This window comes from Ascaphus truei, chromosome 5 (genome assembly GCF_040206685.1).
Source record: "Ascaphus truei isolate aAscTru1 chromosome 5, aAscTru1.hap1, whole genome shotgun sequence".
Classification (NCBI taxonomy): domain Eukaryota; kingdom Metazoa; phylum Chordata; class Amphibia; order Anura; family Ascaphidae; genus Ascaphus; species Ascaphus truei.
The window spans coordinates 91,547,519-91,565,183 of record NC_134487.1 but is presented as its reverse complement, the minus strand read 5'-3'; the positions used below and the strand labels follow the sequence as shown (position 1 = coordinate 91,565,183).

Genomic DNA, 17,665 nt, shown 5'->3' with positions numbered 1-17,665 from the left:
CATGGTCTGTATCTTAGGCTGCGCTTATAATGCCGGCGATGCGACCGCAGGCTACGGTCGCTGGAAAAATCAAATCGAGATTACTTCCAGCGATCGCGACCAAGCCATCGCGTCGCGCTTACTATAAGCGAACGCGACGGCGGCAACGCATTTGTTTGATGCGACGTCACGTCGCTGTCACTATAAGCGCGGCCCTAGTGTTGTGACGTGTAGCAGTTTCCTGCAGCATCTAAGGCCTTGATTATACAAGATGCCGCTGAGCGGCAGCGCGATCCGGTGATGTCACCCTGCTGCCGAGCGGCATCTTGAACATACAGGGGAGACGGGAGAGAAGAGGGGGAGACAGGGAGGCGTGGCTGTGAGCGGTTCGCCCTCATTGGCTGAACCGCTCACGTGACGCGGCCGTCGCCAAGAAAACAATTTTGAAAGTCTCTTCATGCGGCTGACACTTTGCAGTATGCGCGGCGCGCGAGGTATGTTTACGTTAATTTCATTGCAGTCATTTGTTTTTCAGCCACGCGACGCCGCCGGCGATTTTTGGTACAATCAGGGCATAAGACGGATTCAGCAACTTTTCTATTATTGATGAAAAAACTCATGAAACGAAGACATCGCTTAAATCCCTGCAAGAAAGTTTGCAAACGTCGGGAGAGTTTCTCACATCTCTAGCCCTGGCCAAAAATAGCATTTAAATTGTACTGTACTTATTTTGATTAGTGAGACTCTGCTGAAATTATACCACTGATGTTAAAAATACCAGCGAGACGGACACAGCTATTGTACTGGCTCCACTGGAAGTGGACACCGAAACCACATACAATCAAGAATGCCAACTTGTGTCCACTGAACACCGCAAACCGGATGCAACGCCATGGTGAGACATTGTATCAATCATTTCCCCAGTAACCTTGGGTGAAATCACTAGTTTACCAATGGTCAGCTGAGTCACGTGGCGGTTACATGATTTATACAATGGCTCCGCAATGTATCAGACTTCTATATAACAGGACTTGCATGCAATCTGAATTGGCTTTCCCCATCTGCTTGCCAATTACAATTCTCACAGTGGAATGCTCTTCTTTCTCCTATTACTGCTGGTTTAACGTAGAATATTTTGGTTATTCGAGCAGGTGAATGACAAGACCATCCGTGACTCATTCATTAGGATGGCACAAAAGCGTTGTGCATCACAATCCCAAAGCCGGGGGCAAAATATTTAAAGGAAAAATAGAAACATTGTGTTGGTATTTATAGTAAACAAAAAGCCTCATCGAAAACCATAATAAGGAGAAAGATGTAACCTATACTTTAAAATAAGCCGGGGGAATGCACCTACAGTGCACAAATAGTCTAGAGGAATGATATTTCACCACTGAAATGTAATTACATAAACACATCTTTATACAGATCTGTATTAAGGACTGGAAATAATGCTGTTCTTCAAGTGTTGTGAAGCTACTGCACTGTATGCCGACTCAATGAGTCATCTCATAAGATCCTTGTGACTCATCCTCCCTGCAGAACATGTGTCGCCTACAATTACTTTCACGTGATTTAGCAAGATTCTGCAGAACTTCCAGAGGCGATTGCTACTTTCAGTAAACAGAAATCTGGCACTTTCCATTTGAAAATTGTCCCGGCTTCTAAGCTATTCCAACGTATCACTTCCTTTTGTGGCGCATTATGTACTTTCCTCTCTAGGCAGTGGAAGTTTCCCTTGAAAGATGGTCTTGTGTCTTCCAAATGCGCGCGCGCGCACACACACACACACACACACACACACACACACACACATTTTTAAAAACATTTTTTTCACACATTCATACATGTAAATTAGTTAGACCGCTTCTAATAAAGCAGCGACACTACTATATAGAAGTCACCTGCTATTAGAGTTGCCTTACGTACATATTTTGATTACAGGTGGTCCTCGCTCTCCGACGTTTTACTTTAAGACAGATGGCATATCTGACACTTTACAATGCGAACTACAGCAGGATGGCCAAGTAATCACCCTTAGGCTGCGCTTATACTGTAGTGCCGGCGACAGCGACATCGCGTTGCGGCAAAACCAATGCATTGTCGCCAGCGCTTACAGTGCACGCGACGGCGCGACAGTGCTACCGGAAATCTGGTAGTCACTGTTATTTGATTTTTTGGGGGCGACGGTCTCCCCTTGCGGCCAAGCGGGAGCTTCTCTGTGCTCCAGAGACGTCGCCTAAATGTCAAAATACAACTCGTCGCAATGACGACGGCGACAGGTGACATCATTGGTCGTGTCGCCAGTATAAGCGCAGCCCGAGTACCAGATGTGTACAGGTGTAAATGTTGGAGTGGGTATGATTTGAAAGAAGTTTGCCTATTTATATAAATTGGGATTTGTATTCCGACAATTTGAATGGAGCCCAAACACCCAGCCTTTTCACAGAAAACATATTTCCCAAGTATCTCAGGAATGTTGGTAGTCTGAGGAACCCACTATATTGTCAAGCAGAGACAATGTGTATCTGTGCTGCCTGTAACAATCGCGCAATAAGGAACATGTCTGCTCCCTGACATTTAAAAAAGGGCATTTAAACAACACTGTCCCTCACTTCACAACATATATTTCAATGTATTTTTTTCCAACCAGTTTGTATTAGTTGCTGAGCTTAGTAAATACTTCAAGATCTGTTGGATAGCCTCCAAATACTCCCATATTCACAAGTCAACAGTCTAAGGTTCTGCATTCTATGAGAAATTATAGACCACTAGCGTTAAGGAATGTGCTCTTCTTGCTACATGGCCTTTTGCTGATCTGTATAATCCAGTCTGTGGTTTATTTTTTTTTATTTATAAAAATGTTTTACCAGGAAGTAATACATTGAGAGTTACCTCTCAAGTTCAAGTATGTCCTGGGCACAGAGTTATAACAATACATGGTTACATTAAAAGAACAGAGTTATATAGTCAATTCACAGACATTTCATGGACAGTGAGAGAACTGGAAAATTGGGTACAGGGGATAAAGGGCTGGTGAGTTTCAGATTGAAATAGAGAAGCTTTAACATCAAACAACTCACACCCTTTGGCTGCTTGTCCCTTGTGCCTTTCTTAGCATGGTATCTCTATATATATATTTTTGAAAATGTTGTATGTACTGTCCCAAAGGCCAATCTGATTGGTCAGTTGGTCTGTCACTCACCCTCTGGCCAATCAGATTGGTCCGTGGACCAGCCCCGCCCTGCACGCCTCATTGGTCACACTCATCCGCCGCCGACACAGCTACCAACGCTGCCCGCTCCTCGGTGCCGCCGCCTCACTCCACATTTCCCCCCCCCCACACATCCACAGCAAACCCCAGCCTCTGCACCGCTACCCACGGCCAGCGGCACCCGCTCCTCGGCGCCACAGCCTCACCTCTCCCCACATTCCCCCACACCCAAAGCAAATCCCAACCTCTGCACCGCTACCCACGGCCAGCGGCGCCCTCTCCTCGGTGCCACAGCCTCACCTCAAATGCCCCCCCGTCCTCCACCTCACCTCTCAACAAGCCGCCTCCCGCCCGCAAAACTCCCGCCGCCTCCCGAGTAACTGCCGCCTCACATACTACCGCCGGGAGCGCCAGCAGCCAGGTACCTCATCATTCCCCCTTCCCCCGCGGCCGGGCAGCCGGGTGGCGCCAGCAGCTATAAAACTATTGTGATTAAGTACCCCTTGTACTAATTAGCGAATTGGTAACAGCTGAGTAATGCATCTAATGGGTCTATTAACCCATCTTTTTTTTTTCCCATTTCATATATTTACAAGCCAAACAGTATGAAAATATGATTCATGTCATAAGCAAACCAATACAAAAAAAACCTTAATAGCATCATGAATGAGTTCATAACAATGGTACTGTACTATTAACTACTTACAAGTATTATTGAATAAAAATTATGTGAGAAACGAATTCGCTGCTGTGTCTTTCGTTGATTAGGTCTATCACCTCGTGCAGAGTAGAAACAATGTTGCATCAATACATTTGGGTACATGGTACTTGGATGTCCAATGGTTCTTTTACCATGGGGCTGCATACCAGACTTCCTCACTTCAGAGGTAATCAAAAAGTAACCCCAAGTGGTTTAAAGCCACTACAATAACATTTAATGTGTTATTTTTTTCTCTTTGAGGCATTGCACAATGCTCTAGCTTTGCCAGGTCTTTCTACAGTGAAACTGTATTCATATTCCTAGATAAGTACACATTTGGAACATATTCCAACTAAACAACTGCTGCGAGTAGTGAAACATTCAAGATTGAAATGGTTTATGAATCACCTGAAAACTGGCATAGTAAACATGATTGTAATCTTCGCTGGTAATAAAAATGTCCCTCCTCCTTTTCAACAATTCAACACAAGTATCACTGTTCACTTTTGACTTTAAAGGGCTAGTGTCAAATCTCACCTACGCATCATTTAACCAGTACTCTGTCCAAGTGCAAATATTACCACCGATCCCAAAAGCCTTTAATATATACAACAACCTCCTATTCAGCCAGTTTCTCAATGACTGACAATTGTACTGATCTATAAATCCATGGTTACAAGCTAGCCCCATTTTTGTATAAAAGCATCTGCTCGTAGCGAACCTATATGAATAGAACCCTTGAAAATGAAATGGTCTTGATGTATTAATGCATTTATCCTGTTATATCACAGATGAAACCATTACCTTGCATTAGTGGTACAAAGCTCTGATAGGGTTGTAGAATACAAAAAGCTTCTTTTAAAGCACAGCCTTGCCATCACAATAAGTCAAGGACAAATTGCATTTTAAAATAGGCTTTCAATTATAGGAGTCAACGTCACATCTACCAAAGTAAACAACAATATCCTATAATCTAAAGGAGACAGTGGAGGGTATCCGTGAGAAGGAGCATGATGCATAATACAGTAAATATTACTGTGTACTGGTACTGATAGAGAATATCAAGCCCCTAATGTTCTAATCCTACCAAACAATCCCCCTAATATTCCCATGTACAGGGCCCGTACTGCTCCCTCGCCACTCACATAAGGGTGGGACCTCTCAATCACATGCAAGCCTTGAAACAGTGTAAAATTCACTTTACTCCATGCAGACTCAAACAAAGCAGAAATGTACAGGGACATTGAAAATTCGCTCTATCCATCTGGTATAGCCAAGTGTCACTAATGTGTGAAGCAAGTTCTCACTTATTGGATAACTGTCCAAAATGTCCCCTTTTGGTCCGAATTCTCCCGTTATTTGTATATGTAAAGCATGTGGCAATGTATAATTCTACATTCTTACCTAAACTGACTATCGTTTTGGTGTTGCTGTTATAAATCTGCAAAAATCCTGATTGTGTGACTAATAATTGCTGTATAGGTCAGTGTAACTCAGCAGCTACAATGTATCTTTGCTATTACTAAGGTAACATTATCTATTGTAACAGTTTACAGCTCAAACTGTTGAGAATATTGGCAACAAATTATTACAAACAGGGAAATGTTGCAAAGATCTTGCACTTCTTGGGAGGTGGGCTAAACCTGCTATAAAAATAAAAGGATACTTTAAAACTCATTAAAAATGGCATTAAGGAGTTGAATAATACTTACTGTATTCTAGTACTACAGAACTGATTTATTTTAAAAATAACCCATATAAGATTTCATATGTTTTGCTCCTTTAAGGAAAGTACAGCCTCCATGACAACTTCTACAGGGAATGATTTGCAGGATTTAGCATTATAATGTGCATGTCCCATGTCACAGACACACGCAGACAGACGCACGCAGGCAGACAGACGCACACACGCAGGCAGACGCACACACGCAGAGAGACGCACACACGCAGACAGACGCACGCAGACACAGACACCCTCCAAAGAAATTCTACAGATAAAGTTCTGCGGGCGACACTGGTAATCAGTTATATTTTCTTTCCTGAATACAAACTGCATCAACTATAATCAGCCAAGATAAATATGACGCGTCACTGCAAAAGAAAAGTCACACCCCACAAGGTGTGTTATTTACATTTTGAATGAATAATTCTTCCTTGAATAACCTTTTTCCTTATTTTGTCACTGCACCATTATTAAATGTAATGCTCTGAAGATCGTGGTAAATCATTTAATATAAAGCGATTCCTGAAAGGTGCAGTTCCACTAACCATGTGTAAAAGACATCTATCTTCCTGTTCCATTACAGTCTTATCCAGCTCACAGCCACACGTGCAAAGTGAGGTGTTAGTTAACCATTTGGAGCAAAACGGCTGCAAAGAGATTTTTTTCCCTTCAATATGTCACTCTTAAAACTGGCTAAAAATGTTTTCCCCTAAAAGAAGTCTATATGCTTACAGTATTTAATTATTTCTTACAAGAACTAGGAAAACTACCATATACTTCAGTAGTGCTGGCAAGTGATTTATTTTAACGCCGCAGTCCAAGTTGCCGTTTAAATAAATAAAAACGTTCCCTTTAATACAGTACTGTATGTGCATCAATACAATCCCCACAAAGATAAGTAATTAGCCAAGTGGCCGATCGATCCATTCTCCTGTGATCGATGGGCGAAGATTCGGCTCGGTGGTTCACTAAATGGCTATCGGGCATCAGAAGAGGACCAAAGATGCAAAGTTCTATGGGGAAGTTCATCTGACCAGGCAATTGGTGCACTGCTAGAGAGGGCAGGGCAAAAAAAAAAAATGGGGAGGGGTGTGTGTGTGCCAGAGCCTGTTTCAGAAGAGGATGGGGATGTCACTATGTAAATGGTTGCTATAGAAACAAAAAAGCTTGTTACATTTTAATACATTAAAAATGTAATTCACAGTTTGAGAAAAAAATGGTAGCATTTTTTTTTATAGTATAGAACTTCTTTATTAAGGTCAAAGGAACAGAACAAGATTTTCCAGTTAATGTAACAGTCCCAGCATTACTGCTTCATTCTTTACTGAGTTAGTTTTCCCCTCACAAAAGCAGTAAAACGCTAACATATGAAACAGTCATTAGATTAATAGAGAAGTTGCATGACAAAGTTTTTATTTTATTGTAACTTCAATAAGTGGGATTGAAGCCACTGCTACTGAAGGAGCTTCCAGCGCAAGTACAAGATGCACTACAGTAGGTATGTTGCTGCCTCCTGATTGTTTTAAAAACAAGGATTTTCTTTACACAAAACACATTGCAACATTCCTGCTGCTCTGAAAGCAGACGATGGCATCACAAAAGGCTCGAATGGTTACAACACATCAGCAGATTTCACAGCTCTCGTTCAAAAAAACAACATGTTCTTTATTTGACATTTCAGAGACTTCCAAATACTTTTTTTTTTTTTTTTTTATAACTTGTATTTTATTGTGAACAAATGTATGGTATACAGAGTGAACATTATATGCATGCACAATATAAAATAGCACATGTAATGTGGGCTTTGGATCACATATATGAGAATCGCACAACTTTTCGAGCCCTACTCGGTCGTGCGAGTGCAGGTGAACAAATAATAAATAATAATTTTGAAAAAAAAAAAAAAAAAAGGGAGGGAAGGGTTGGGGGGGGTAGAAGGGAAAGGGGAGGAGGTAAAGGTGGTTGGTAGGGAAGGATATAACAAGGCTAGTTTTTCTTGTAGCATAGATGGCCCATGAGTTGTAAGGCTATAACTAGGGCTTTATTCAGCTTTAAGTAGTTGATCCCATTGTGTGTGTGGGGGTAGTTATTTTACTCTCCTGTAGGAGAACGCATTTCTTACTATTAAAGCCAAATTGTGTCACGCTCTACCCCAGGGATGTCTGTCTGTGCTAACCAAGGGGTCCAGACTTTTAGGAAGTTATCGCCAGTATCATTAACTAAACTTGTTAATTTTTCCATCTGGCAGATAAACCAAATACGATTCCGAATCTTTGGGATAATTGGAATATCGGGGCGTTTCCATAGTGCTGCAATCTCACACCGTGTGGCTATTGCAAAATGAGCAATTAATTTGTTATGTGACTTTGATAGATCCTTTAAAGGTCTGTTTAATAGAAACAGCCAAGGGTCAGGGGGAATAGAGAGGTCAAAAATCTTCTGAATCCAATTTCTAATTTTTTCCCAGATTTGGGTTATCAACGGGCAAGACCACAGCATATGTAACAGATCAGCTGTTCCTCCACATTGTTTGGGGCACAATGGGGAGGACCCTGGTATGTATTTCGATAATTTTAGTGGGGTGAGGTACCATCTCATAAGAACTTTATATGCGTTCTCCTTCAGTGTGGTGCATATGGAACTTTTGGCGGTGGCTAGAAATATGGAGTCCCAATCCTCATCATCTAGGGATTCCCCTAAATCTATCTCCCATTGGTTCTGGAATGAAGGTGTTTGCTGTTTAGATCTAGCAGATTCGACTACCTCTCCATAGATCGTAGATATAAGTCCCTTAGTGTCGGTTTCTGCCCGGCAGAGCTTTTCGAATTTCGTCAGGGGATGGTACGGGGCAAATTTGTTATAGAATGCTCTAATCTGGAGGTATTTATAGAATTCTGAGTGGGGCAAATCTTTTTCTAATCTGATATGGTCGAATGTTTTAATTTTCAGATTATATCCTTCCATATCCTTGATTCTATTGTATCCTTTTAGTTTCCAGATTGAACTATTTGTACCAATTAGGCCAGGTGCAAAACATGGGTTATTCCAAATGGGGGACATCAGAGAACGTCCTGATGTGAGTGAGTTTTTTTATGTTTGTTGCTTCCCAAACCGATATGGAGTTGGTCAATGAGGTGAGCGGTAGGGCAGCGGTTTTCCTCGCTTTTTTAGGTAGCCAAATCAGGTTGCTAAGCTCTAATGGAGAGCAAGCAGAACTTTCCAATTCCACCCATCTTTTCAATTTAGGTTCTGAATGCCATTGTATAATTTGACTTAATTGAGCCGCTTTGTAATATGATAACAGGCAGGGTACCGCTAAGCCACCTGCCAAGGTAGGTCTTTTCATATTTAGTTTATTAACTCTCGGTTTTTTTCCTCTCCAGATAAAGTTAGATATTGCAGACTGAAGTGAGAGTATATCCTTCAGTTTGAGTGGCACAGGCAATGTCTGGAAGAGGTATAGGATACGGGGAAGTAGATTCATTTTAACGCTATGTATCCTACCTATCCAAGAAATCTTCTTGGAAGACCATCTGATAAGGTCTTGTTTTAATGTCCAAATCAGGTTGGGATAGTTTGCATTATAGATGCTTTTTGCATCTTTGGTGATGTGGATCCCTAGGTATTTTATAGATTTCATTTGCCAATTAAATTTAAAATTTAGTTTCAGTAGTTTCTCCGTATGTCTAGGGAGATTGATATTCAAAGCTTCGGATTTGGATTGGTTTATTTTGAACCCAGAGACCTTAGAAAATTTGTCTAGTAGGTCAAATAGGTTAGGTAGTGAAGTGAGGGGTTTTGAAATGATTAGTAGGATATCGTCTGCGTACAGGGCCGCTTTATGTGATTGGGAATAAGCGTTTAACCCTGAGATGTCCGAATTATCTCTAATGCGTGCCGCCAGGAGTTCTATACATAGGGCGAACAGGAGGGGAGATAATGGGCATCCCTGTCTTGTGCCACTTTGAATTTGGAATGAGAGTGAGGGGAAGCCCTGATGTATAATCCTGGCGGTTGGGCCCGAGTACAGCGACATAATCGCTCCACTCAACCGATCCCCAAAGCCAAATGCTGCTAGCGTCTCTTGAAGATATGGCCAGTCTATCCTATCAAAAGCTTTTTCTGCGTCCAGACTTAATAACATGGTTTGAGCATTATTTTTGTTTGCCAATTCTAGCAGATCAATAAATCGTCGAGTGTTATCCGCTGCCTGCCTCCCTTTGATGAAGCCGACCTGATCTGGATGTATTAGTCTGGGTAGGATTAGACTTAATCTGTTGGCCAACAATTTAGCATATATCTTTATATCGGTATTGATTAAGGAAATTGGCCTGTAACTTTTACAGTTCAGCGGATCCTTGCCAGGTTTATATATTAATGATATAGACGCCCGCAGCATATCTCCGGGAATAGGTGCTCCTGCTAATATAGCATTGAACATGTGGAGCAGCCGAGGGGCAAGTAAGATAGAGAACTTCTTATAATATAGCCCCGAGAAACCATCTGGTCCTGGCGCTTTTGATGGTTTAAGTTCTTTAATGGCTTGTGATACCTCTTCTAATGTGAAGTCAGCGCCCAAAGCCTTTCTGTCCTGCTCTGTCAATCTCTCCAGTTTTGAGCTAGCTAAGAAATCTCTTAATGCTTTGCTCGTATTGTTATTATGTGCCACTTTCCTTCCGTCATATAAGGAACCATAAAATGAACCGAATTCTTCTACTATCTTTTTGGGATTGGCTGTTTGTATGCCCGATTTTAAGCGTATAGCTTGGATGTTAAACTTAGATTGCCTATCTTTTAGCGCTCGAGCTAGCATCGTATCCGGCCTCTTAGCTTTTTCGTAAAACTTCCTCTTGGACCAACTTAGGGAATTATCTGCCCTGGAAGTCAATAACATATTCAATTCTATATTTGTATCTTTTAGATCCCTTGTTGTTTGTGGATCAGGGTTGGCTTTGTGGTTTGAGAGAAGAGAATGTAGTTTGGTTTGGAGTGTTTTGATTTTGGAATCTCTTTCTCGTTTTCTCTTAGCTGTGATATTGATTAATATGCCCCTTAAGGTTGCTTTATGAGCCTCCCAGAGAATCATATGGGATTCCACAGAGCCTGTGTTTATCTCAAAAAATTGAGCTATTTCTTGATCTATAACATCACAAATTTCAGGTATCTTAAGAATAGATTCGTTAAGTTTCCAGTTTGCACCTGGTCGATTGGCCCGGATATTGTTGCACCTTAGCTCTATTGGTGCATGGACGGACCATGAAATATCATGGATCTCTGAATGAGTGACCATAGGAACCAGATGGCACGAGATAAAGAGGTAATCAATTCTACTATATGAGGTATGCGGGTGGGAATAAAAAGTATAATCTCTGGTAGATGGGTGGAGTTCTCTCCATATATCCACTAACTGGGTATCTTTTAGGCCTTTGTGAAGGGCGAATTGCGTCTTTTTATTGTCAGAGACTCCTCCTCCTGATCTATCTAATGCCGAATGCATTGTAATATTACAATCTCCTGCTACTATGATGCATCCTTTAGCTACTGAGTTTAGTCAAATACTTTTTTAAATGCATTATGCCATCTTTTTGTATTTTACTCTAAAACCAAGTAGTGGGTTTACACAATAAAGGGGAACAGCCTTATTAATGGTTAGTGGGTTTCCATGTTTTGGTTTTCCCTGTAAGATCGGAGGAGCCTTTTGTGGTCTTAAAAAGCACATGTACAGTATTAACCACATATATGGTATGTCCAAACCTATTAGTTGCAATAATGTGCACAATGCATTTTAGTTGCTTATTACTTCTGTTTTCTTAAAGTGGTTCTAATGTGCATTATTTCATGTTTGTTAAGTCACTATACATACGTTTGAAATTGTTTTATGAATGAACATCAAAACTACTGTGTCTTTGAATAAAAAAAATATGACACCTGACAAGAGCCCATGATTTGCTTTCTTGGCAAGCTCAGAGAGGTCTGGTGTTAATAATGCATTGAGGTGCAAGCAGCACACGTCGTCACATGAGTATGGGCAACAGCACAAGGAATTACCGCCAGCACAGTGCCCTGCAAGGCCTGTGACTGATGGAAGATGCTGGCTTTCAGAGAGATCGGTATTGAGATGGTCTTGATCTGGATTACAATAAGAAAGTACTTAGCAAAGGGAATTAACAGCAATGTGCTGACAAGGGACTTGGATCAGATCTCTTTATTAGAGGGAGAAAGCAACCACATGCCATATATAAAACCCTTGCAGATATTTTCTATGCTAGTTAGAATATTTATGGCAAAAACACACAGCACTGATTGTTTATCTTATACAGCAGAAGTATTAGTTCTAGAAGAGAAAACAGCGCAGCTAATTACACAGAAAAACGTAACATAAAAGCAGATCTCATCGTAAAAAAAAAATACCAGCTTTGTTAAAAGACAACACCAACAAAAGATGTACAAAGGGCGTCCGAACACCCACACGCTGATCATCCTACCAAAAGGGATGCAACGTGACTTCACGTGTAATGTTGTATGTTTGCTTCCACAGTGCATTTTACAAGATCACTTATTTATTTCTCATTTTGATCCAACACAAGATATTCAGACTTGTAGCTGAGACCCGGCGTTGCGGGACCAAAACCTCCCGCTCCTTCCTCTCTTCACACCCCCCCCCCCGTCTCCCCCCTGTTCCCCTCGTCTCTCTCTGCCTCCCCCCACCCATGCGCAGCTGTGGTCCTTCCCCCCCCCCCCTCTGCGCAGGTCCGGTCCCCGTCCCCCCGCGCTGCTTTGGTCACCCCCTCCCCCGCGCAGCACACAGTGCCACACACACCGTGAGACACACAGTGCCACACACAAACCCAGTGAGACACATACATACACACACTGTCTCACACACATACAGTCACACACACACACAGTACACACACACAGTGTCACACACACAGACACAGTGTCACACACACAGACACAGTGTCTCACACAGACACAGTGTCTCACACAGACACAGTGTCTCACACAGACACAGTGTCTCACACAGACACAGTGTCTCACACAGACACAGTGTCTCACACAGACACAGTGTCTCACACAGACACAGTGTCTCACACAGACACAGTGTCTCACACAGACACAGTGTCACACACAGACACAGTGTCACACAAAGACACAGTGTCACACACAGACACAGTGTCACACACAGACACAGTGTCACACACAGACACAGTGTCACACACAGACACAGTGTCACACACAGACACAGTGTCACACACAGACACAGTGTCACACACAGACACAGTGTCACACACAGACACAGTGTCACACACAGACACAGTGTCACACACAGACACAGTGTCACACACAGACACAGTGTCACACACAGACACAGTGTCACACACAGACACAGTGTCACACACACACACACACACACACACACAAATGTCCTCGGGCACCAACAACTGACCCGCCCCCTCCCCCCCACCGGCGGACACCAGTCACCTCCGTCCAAGGTCCGAGCTCCCACCGGTCCAGAAGGTGCCTCTCTCCTGGCCGGTCGGTCCCGGGTGTGGGGGCGGAGCATGCAGCGCAGGCCGCCGAGCGCATGGCAACCCGGAACGGGCGCGAGCCGGTGTCGGGAGGAGGCTGAAGTGCCCAATGAGCGGGAGCAGCCACAGCGTGCGCGCACCACCAGGCCGCTGGACAACGCGAGACTTGAGGCCGGCGCCGAGTAGCGGCACGTGGTGTGACCGGGGGGAGGGTGGTTGGTGGTGGGGGAGAAGTGAGGCCAGCGCCGAGGAGCGGCTAGTGGTGTGACGGGGGTAGGTGGTGGGGGAGAGGTGAGGCCGGGGCCGAGTAGCGGCTAGTGGTGTGACAGGGGGGGAGGGGGGTTGGTGTTGGGGGAGAGGTGAGGCCTGTGGCGGAGGTGTATGGGTGTGGGGGGAGAGGTGAGGAGTGTGGGTTCGCCAAATTGTTCTCGCAATGTGAGGGGTGGGGTGAGGGGTGCGTCACACAGGGGGAAGACATACACACACACAAACATTATTTGAGACTTATAGATATAGATATATATATATATATATATATATATATATATATGTATGTGTATATTATGTATATTATATATGTGTATATTATATTATATTATTTATATATTCCAACACGTGGCATCGAATTTGCTTGTCATTTGCACCATAGATCTCTTATTGAGCCTTTCCATAGATCGCTGGCTGGCAACAGCACTAATCATCTAGAGGCAACAAACTGAGACAGAATATCAGTGACAAAGCCTCACTACCCAGTGCAGCAAAACGATCAATAGCCCTGTCTCCCAACAGGTGTAACTTGCATTAGGGAGTAAATCTGTGTTACATCTGTGACCTTTTGTGCACAAAAATGTTGACCTCCAAAGCCTAAAAGCCTTCTAAAACCAGGGAGATAAAGGGATAAGGCAGGTCTTAAGTAATAATACAAGAAAGAGGGAATTTACAACACACCAAGCATCCTGCATCATTGTACTTGGAAGCTATAGGCCTCAAAGAATACATTGCATCCTGGCACCAAGGTATTGTACAGTTAAAACACAGAAGGGATGCACCAAGAATGCATTAAATATTTGATATAATTGCAGGCCCCTTTCCTTTATTCCAAGTCTGACATTATAAAGTTGTTTTTCTTGACCAAAGTGACTTGTTTTAGTTAAACTCCATAGCCATCTTGGAGCTGTGGCTGGTGGTAATATTGAATTCAGGCCTAGCTCATTTTAGGTGATATGCAGTTTTACATATAGCTGGGCACGTTTAACTTTAGGAGCCCCTCTTAGAACGATATTACATCAATATTTACGAATCCAAAACAGTGTTATACATGCATGATCTTCTAACCAGTCTTTGGCATCTGTGCCAAAGGTAAGACTTTTTTTTTCATCTATCGATCTAACAAATATTCTTGCACTTGTTAACGCAAGGTGTTGCGTTAACAAGTCATTAAATATCACCTTGGCGTTAATTAATGTGGCATTAAAACCAATGGTAACGCGTCCATTAATGAGTTTATCCTCACGTAAATGCCTCAATTGTACCATACAGTAACTCATCCTATTCACATTTAAGAAGCCAACTCCTCCTCCTGTGTAACAATGTGTAATACAACTATTCACAATACACTCCAATAGAACCAGCACTTTAAACTTTCCAGACAATAACAGACTCCCATCTGGTGGCAAATATTCAGTCTTTTCTTAAGTAGCACAATCCTGTTGGTGATCAGGATCGATGCGTCCCTCAACAAATGTTTCACTATAACCAACCCTAAATCAAGTGTGAGGCAAAGTATATACATTGAATGACAGTGACGTAGATTTAAGATGATACTTCACATCTGCTCTCTGTACAGCACCTGCGCAACTAAAAACAGATTAAGTGCAAAAAAAAAAAAAAAAACTATTACTATTGCAGGTAAACTTCTCTTTCAAAACGACCAAAATAGAAACTCTGGTTAACACCAGCTGAAATCAGAGTGCCACAGAGCCGATGGGAGGGACACCTACTGGCCCAGTGATATGAAACCCCACCGTAAACATGAAATATCCCTTGCTGGCATTTCTTGTGTTTGTGAAGTAAGATTGGGTTCCTGCAGTCGCACTGACAAACAGTGCATTCTCTTTCCGTGACAAAGGGGCCAGGTGATAAATACTGTATACCCTCCCAAGTTAAGTAACCGAAAGCCCTCTTTCGCAACATTATAAAGCCATGGCATGTTCGGGCGCCGGAAGACACCTTATATCATATTTTAGAGAATGGGCTCTAGGTCGTCTTCCAGTGCTGGAAGGTATTTAATGTAATAGCACCGCTCAGTAAATATGAGCATTTTTCCCCCTTTGTTTACGGTTTTCCAAGCTCCTTCACAATAGGACTGATCATTTTGTTTCACATTTCCGCCGGATTCCTGAAACGTGTGAGACAGAGACAGACAGAGAGAGACAGAGACAGACAGAGACAGAGAGAGACAGAGAGAGACAGACCGAGAGAGACCGAGAGAGACCGAGAGAGACCGAGAGAGACAGACACAAAGCTGACAAACCTGGCAGAGCAGGAGAGAGCTCATTGTATCCTCCAAAGGATGCGTTTCTGACAAGTTTCCGTCCATCGGACCGTGGCAGGAAGGCGCCAGGTGAGACCCCAGCACATGACCTGCGTCTCAGGAGGGCCTCTTCCTTCATGGCTCAAGCGTGTGGTCGGGGTGAATGTTTTCAGTTCGAATGCTGCTTAGAACAAGAATGTTTGAGCTACAGCCTTGAACCGGACACACAATGCAGCACAGCACATATACAAGTGCACATACAGTATACACACACACAGCACACTACAGCTCGGGAACAAAACCTACTCAAAACAAACTGAGAGGGAGAACATGAATAAGAATTGCAGCATACTCGCGCTTCTGGGAGGGGACAGCAATCATCATCTACTGTGTCTGAAACCCCTTTTTTGCCCTGCTCCACATGGGGGGTGGGGGGCAGGAAGAGTAGGATGGGAGGAATGGAGTTCATTAAATCAGGCATACTAGCAGTGTCTAGGGAAAATATAGCAGGAGCCCTTTAGTTTACACAGTGAATAACATCTTACAGGTCCAAACACTCCATGGTTAGAACACCTGCCTCGCATCTTCAGACTTGTCAGCTTCACCGCGTGCCATGTTTTAGCCTTCTCCCTAATAGCAGCTTCTAGATAAAGCTGCAGTTCAAGCTGCCTTTTTTTTAAAAAAAATTCTATTTTTCTCTCCATTCAATATGTGCATCAATACAATCTGCACACTGACAAGTGATTAGCAAAGTTGTAGATCAATCCGTTCTCCTGTAATGGATCGCTTTGCTCGGGGTTATTTAATTCAGTTCTTGGTGGACTACATTACCCAGAATGCAAAGTTCGGTGTGGAAGATCATTTGACCAGACAGTTTCTAGCTACAATTGGTGCACTGTTAGAGAGAGGGCGGGGCTCAAGAGCCAGAGCCTATCAGAAGGGAAAGGGGTTCTGACTTTGTAAATGGTTTCTATGGAAACAAAAATGGTTGTCACATTAAAAACGTCTTTTTTTTTTTTTTTTTAAAGGCTACAAAGTTTTTCTCATAGTACATAACGGATTTATTAAAAAAAAATTTTAAAAACCATGTAGGATATTGCTTGAACTGCAGCTTTAACCATTTTTGGTCTTTGAGAGAAGACATTGTACCAACAAAAATAAGATGAACACAAACACACGCAAATGCGCACACACACACACACACACACACACACACACACACACACGCACACACACCCACACACGCACACACGCACACACGCACGCACACTAAAGTGAAGCAAAATCTATTTTGTGCTATATATTTCTTAACAAAGACCAATATATGTTAACATTCACAATGGTAACGAGCACACTAGTTAAATCCTAATTAACATGTACAGTTCATAGCCCTATTAACTGCATTGTTCTTTTCCATGCACCTCAACAATAACCTGATGAATGATTGAGTATTTATGCTGCTGGTTTTTTTTAACTCAATTTTTTTATTGGGTACAATCATGTCAAACAGTACATACAAGGGTGTCATGATCCCATGACAATGGTGCTTTCAACAATCTGACAGGGACCCAATAACTTTTTCCATTTTCTTGGGAGTGGTGACTGGATGGGAGTTTTAACAGTGGCTAACAAATGAAAGTAAATGGCTTGGCAGGAATCTAGCAGCACGCTGGAAAGCCGCATCATGAAACGAAATACTTAAGACAGGTCACAGTTGACCTTTGAATACACTTTTAATCTGAAAAGCAAAGCAGGAAAATAGAATGCACGGGCATCGGTATTTTAAACCCTTCGATTACAGAAGAGCCAAATATTGAGGAGATCCATCTAACCCCGGGCGCGGGCAACTCCAATCCTCAAGGACCACCAAACAGGTCAGGTTTTGAGGATATCCCTGCTTCAGCACAGGTGGCTCAATCAAAGTCTGACGTGTTGGCGAACCTTCAGGACAGAAGTTGCCCACTCCTGATAATTACGTTGCAGT

At 42.8% G+C, this 17,665-nt stretch overlaps 1 protein-coding gene across 4 annotated transcripts in view; it reads right to left on the bottom strand.

Annotated features, from left to right (window-relative positions):
• The window catches only part of OSBPL8 (oxysterol binding protein like 8), a 141,061-nt gene that overhangs the window by 47,635 nt on the left and 75,761 nt on the right, over positions 1–17,665 (bottom strand). For 2 of the 4 annotated variants that reach the window (XM_075600209.1, XM_075600208.1), the window contains exon 2: positions 15,682–15,862. The exons of 1 other annotated variant lie outside the window; for it this stretch is intronic. In XM_075600209.1, the coding sequence (XP_075456324.1) occupies positions 15,682–15,820 (139 nt within the window). In that variant the 5' untranslated portion in view covers positions 15,821–15,862. Of the gene's footprint in view, positions 1–15,681; positions 15,863–16,033; positions 16,056–17,665 lie in introns of those variants that run through there. One more of the 4 variants, XM_075600210.1, reaches the window with a different exon arrangement.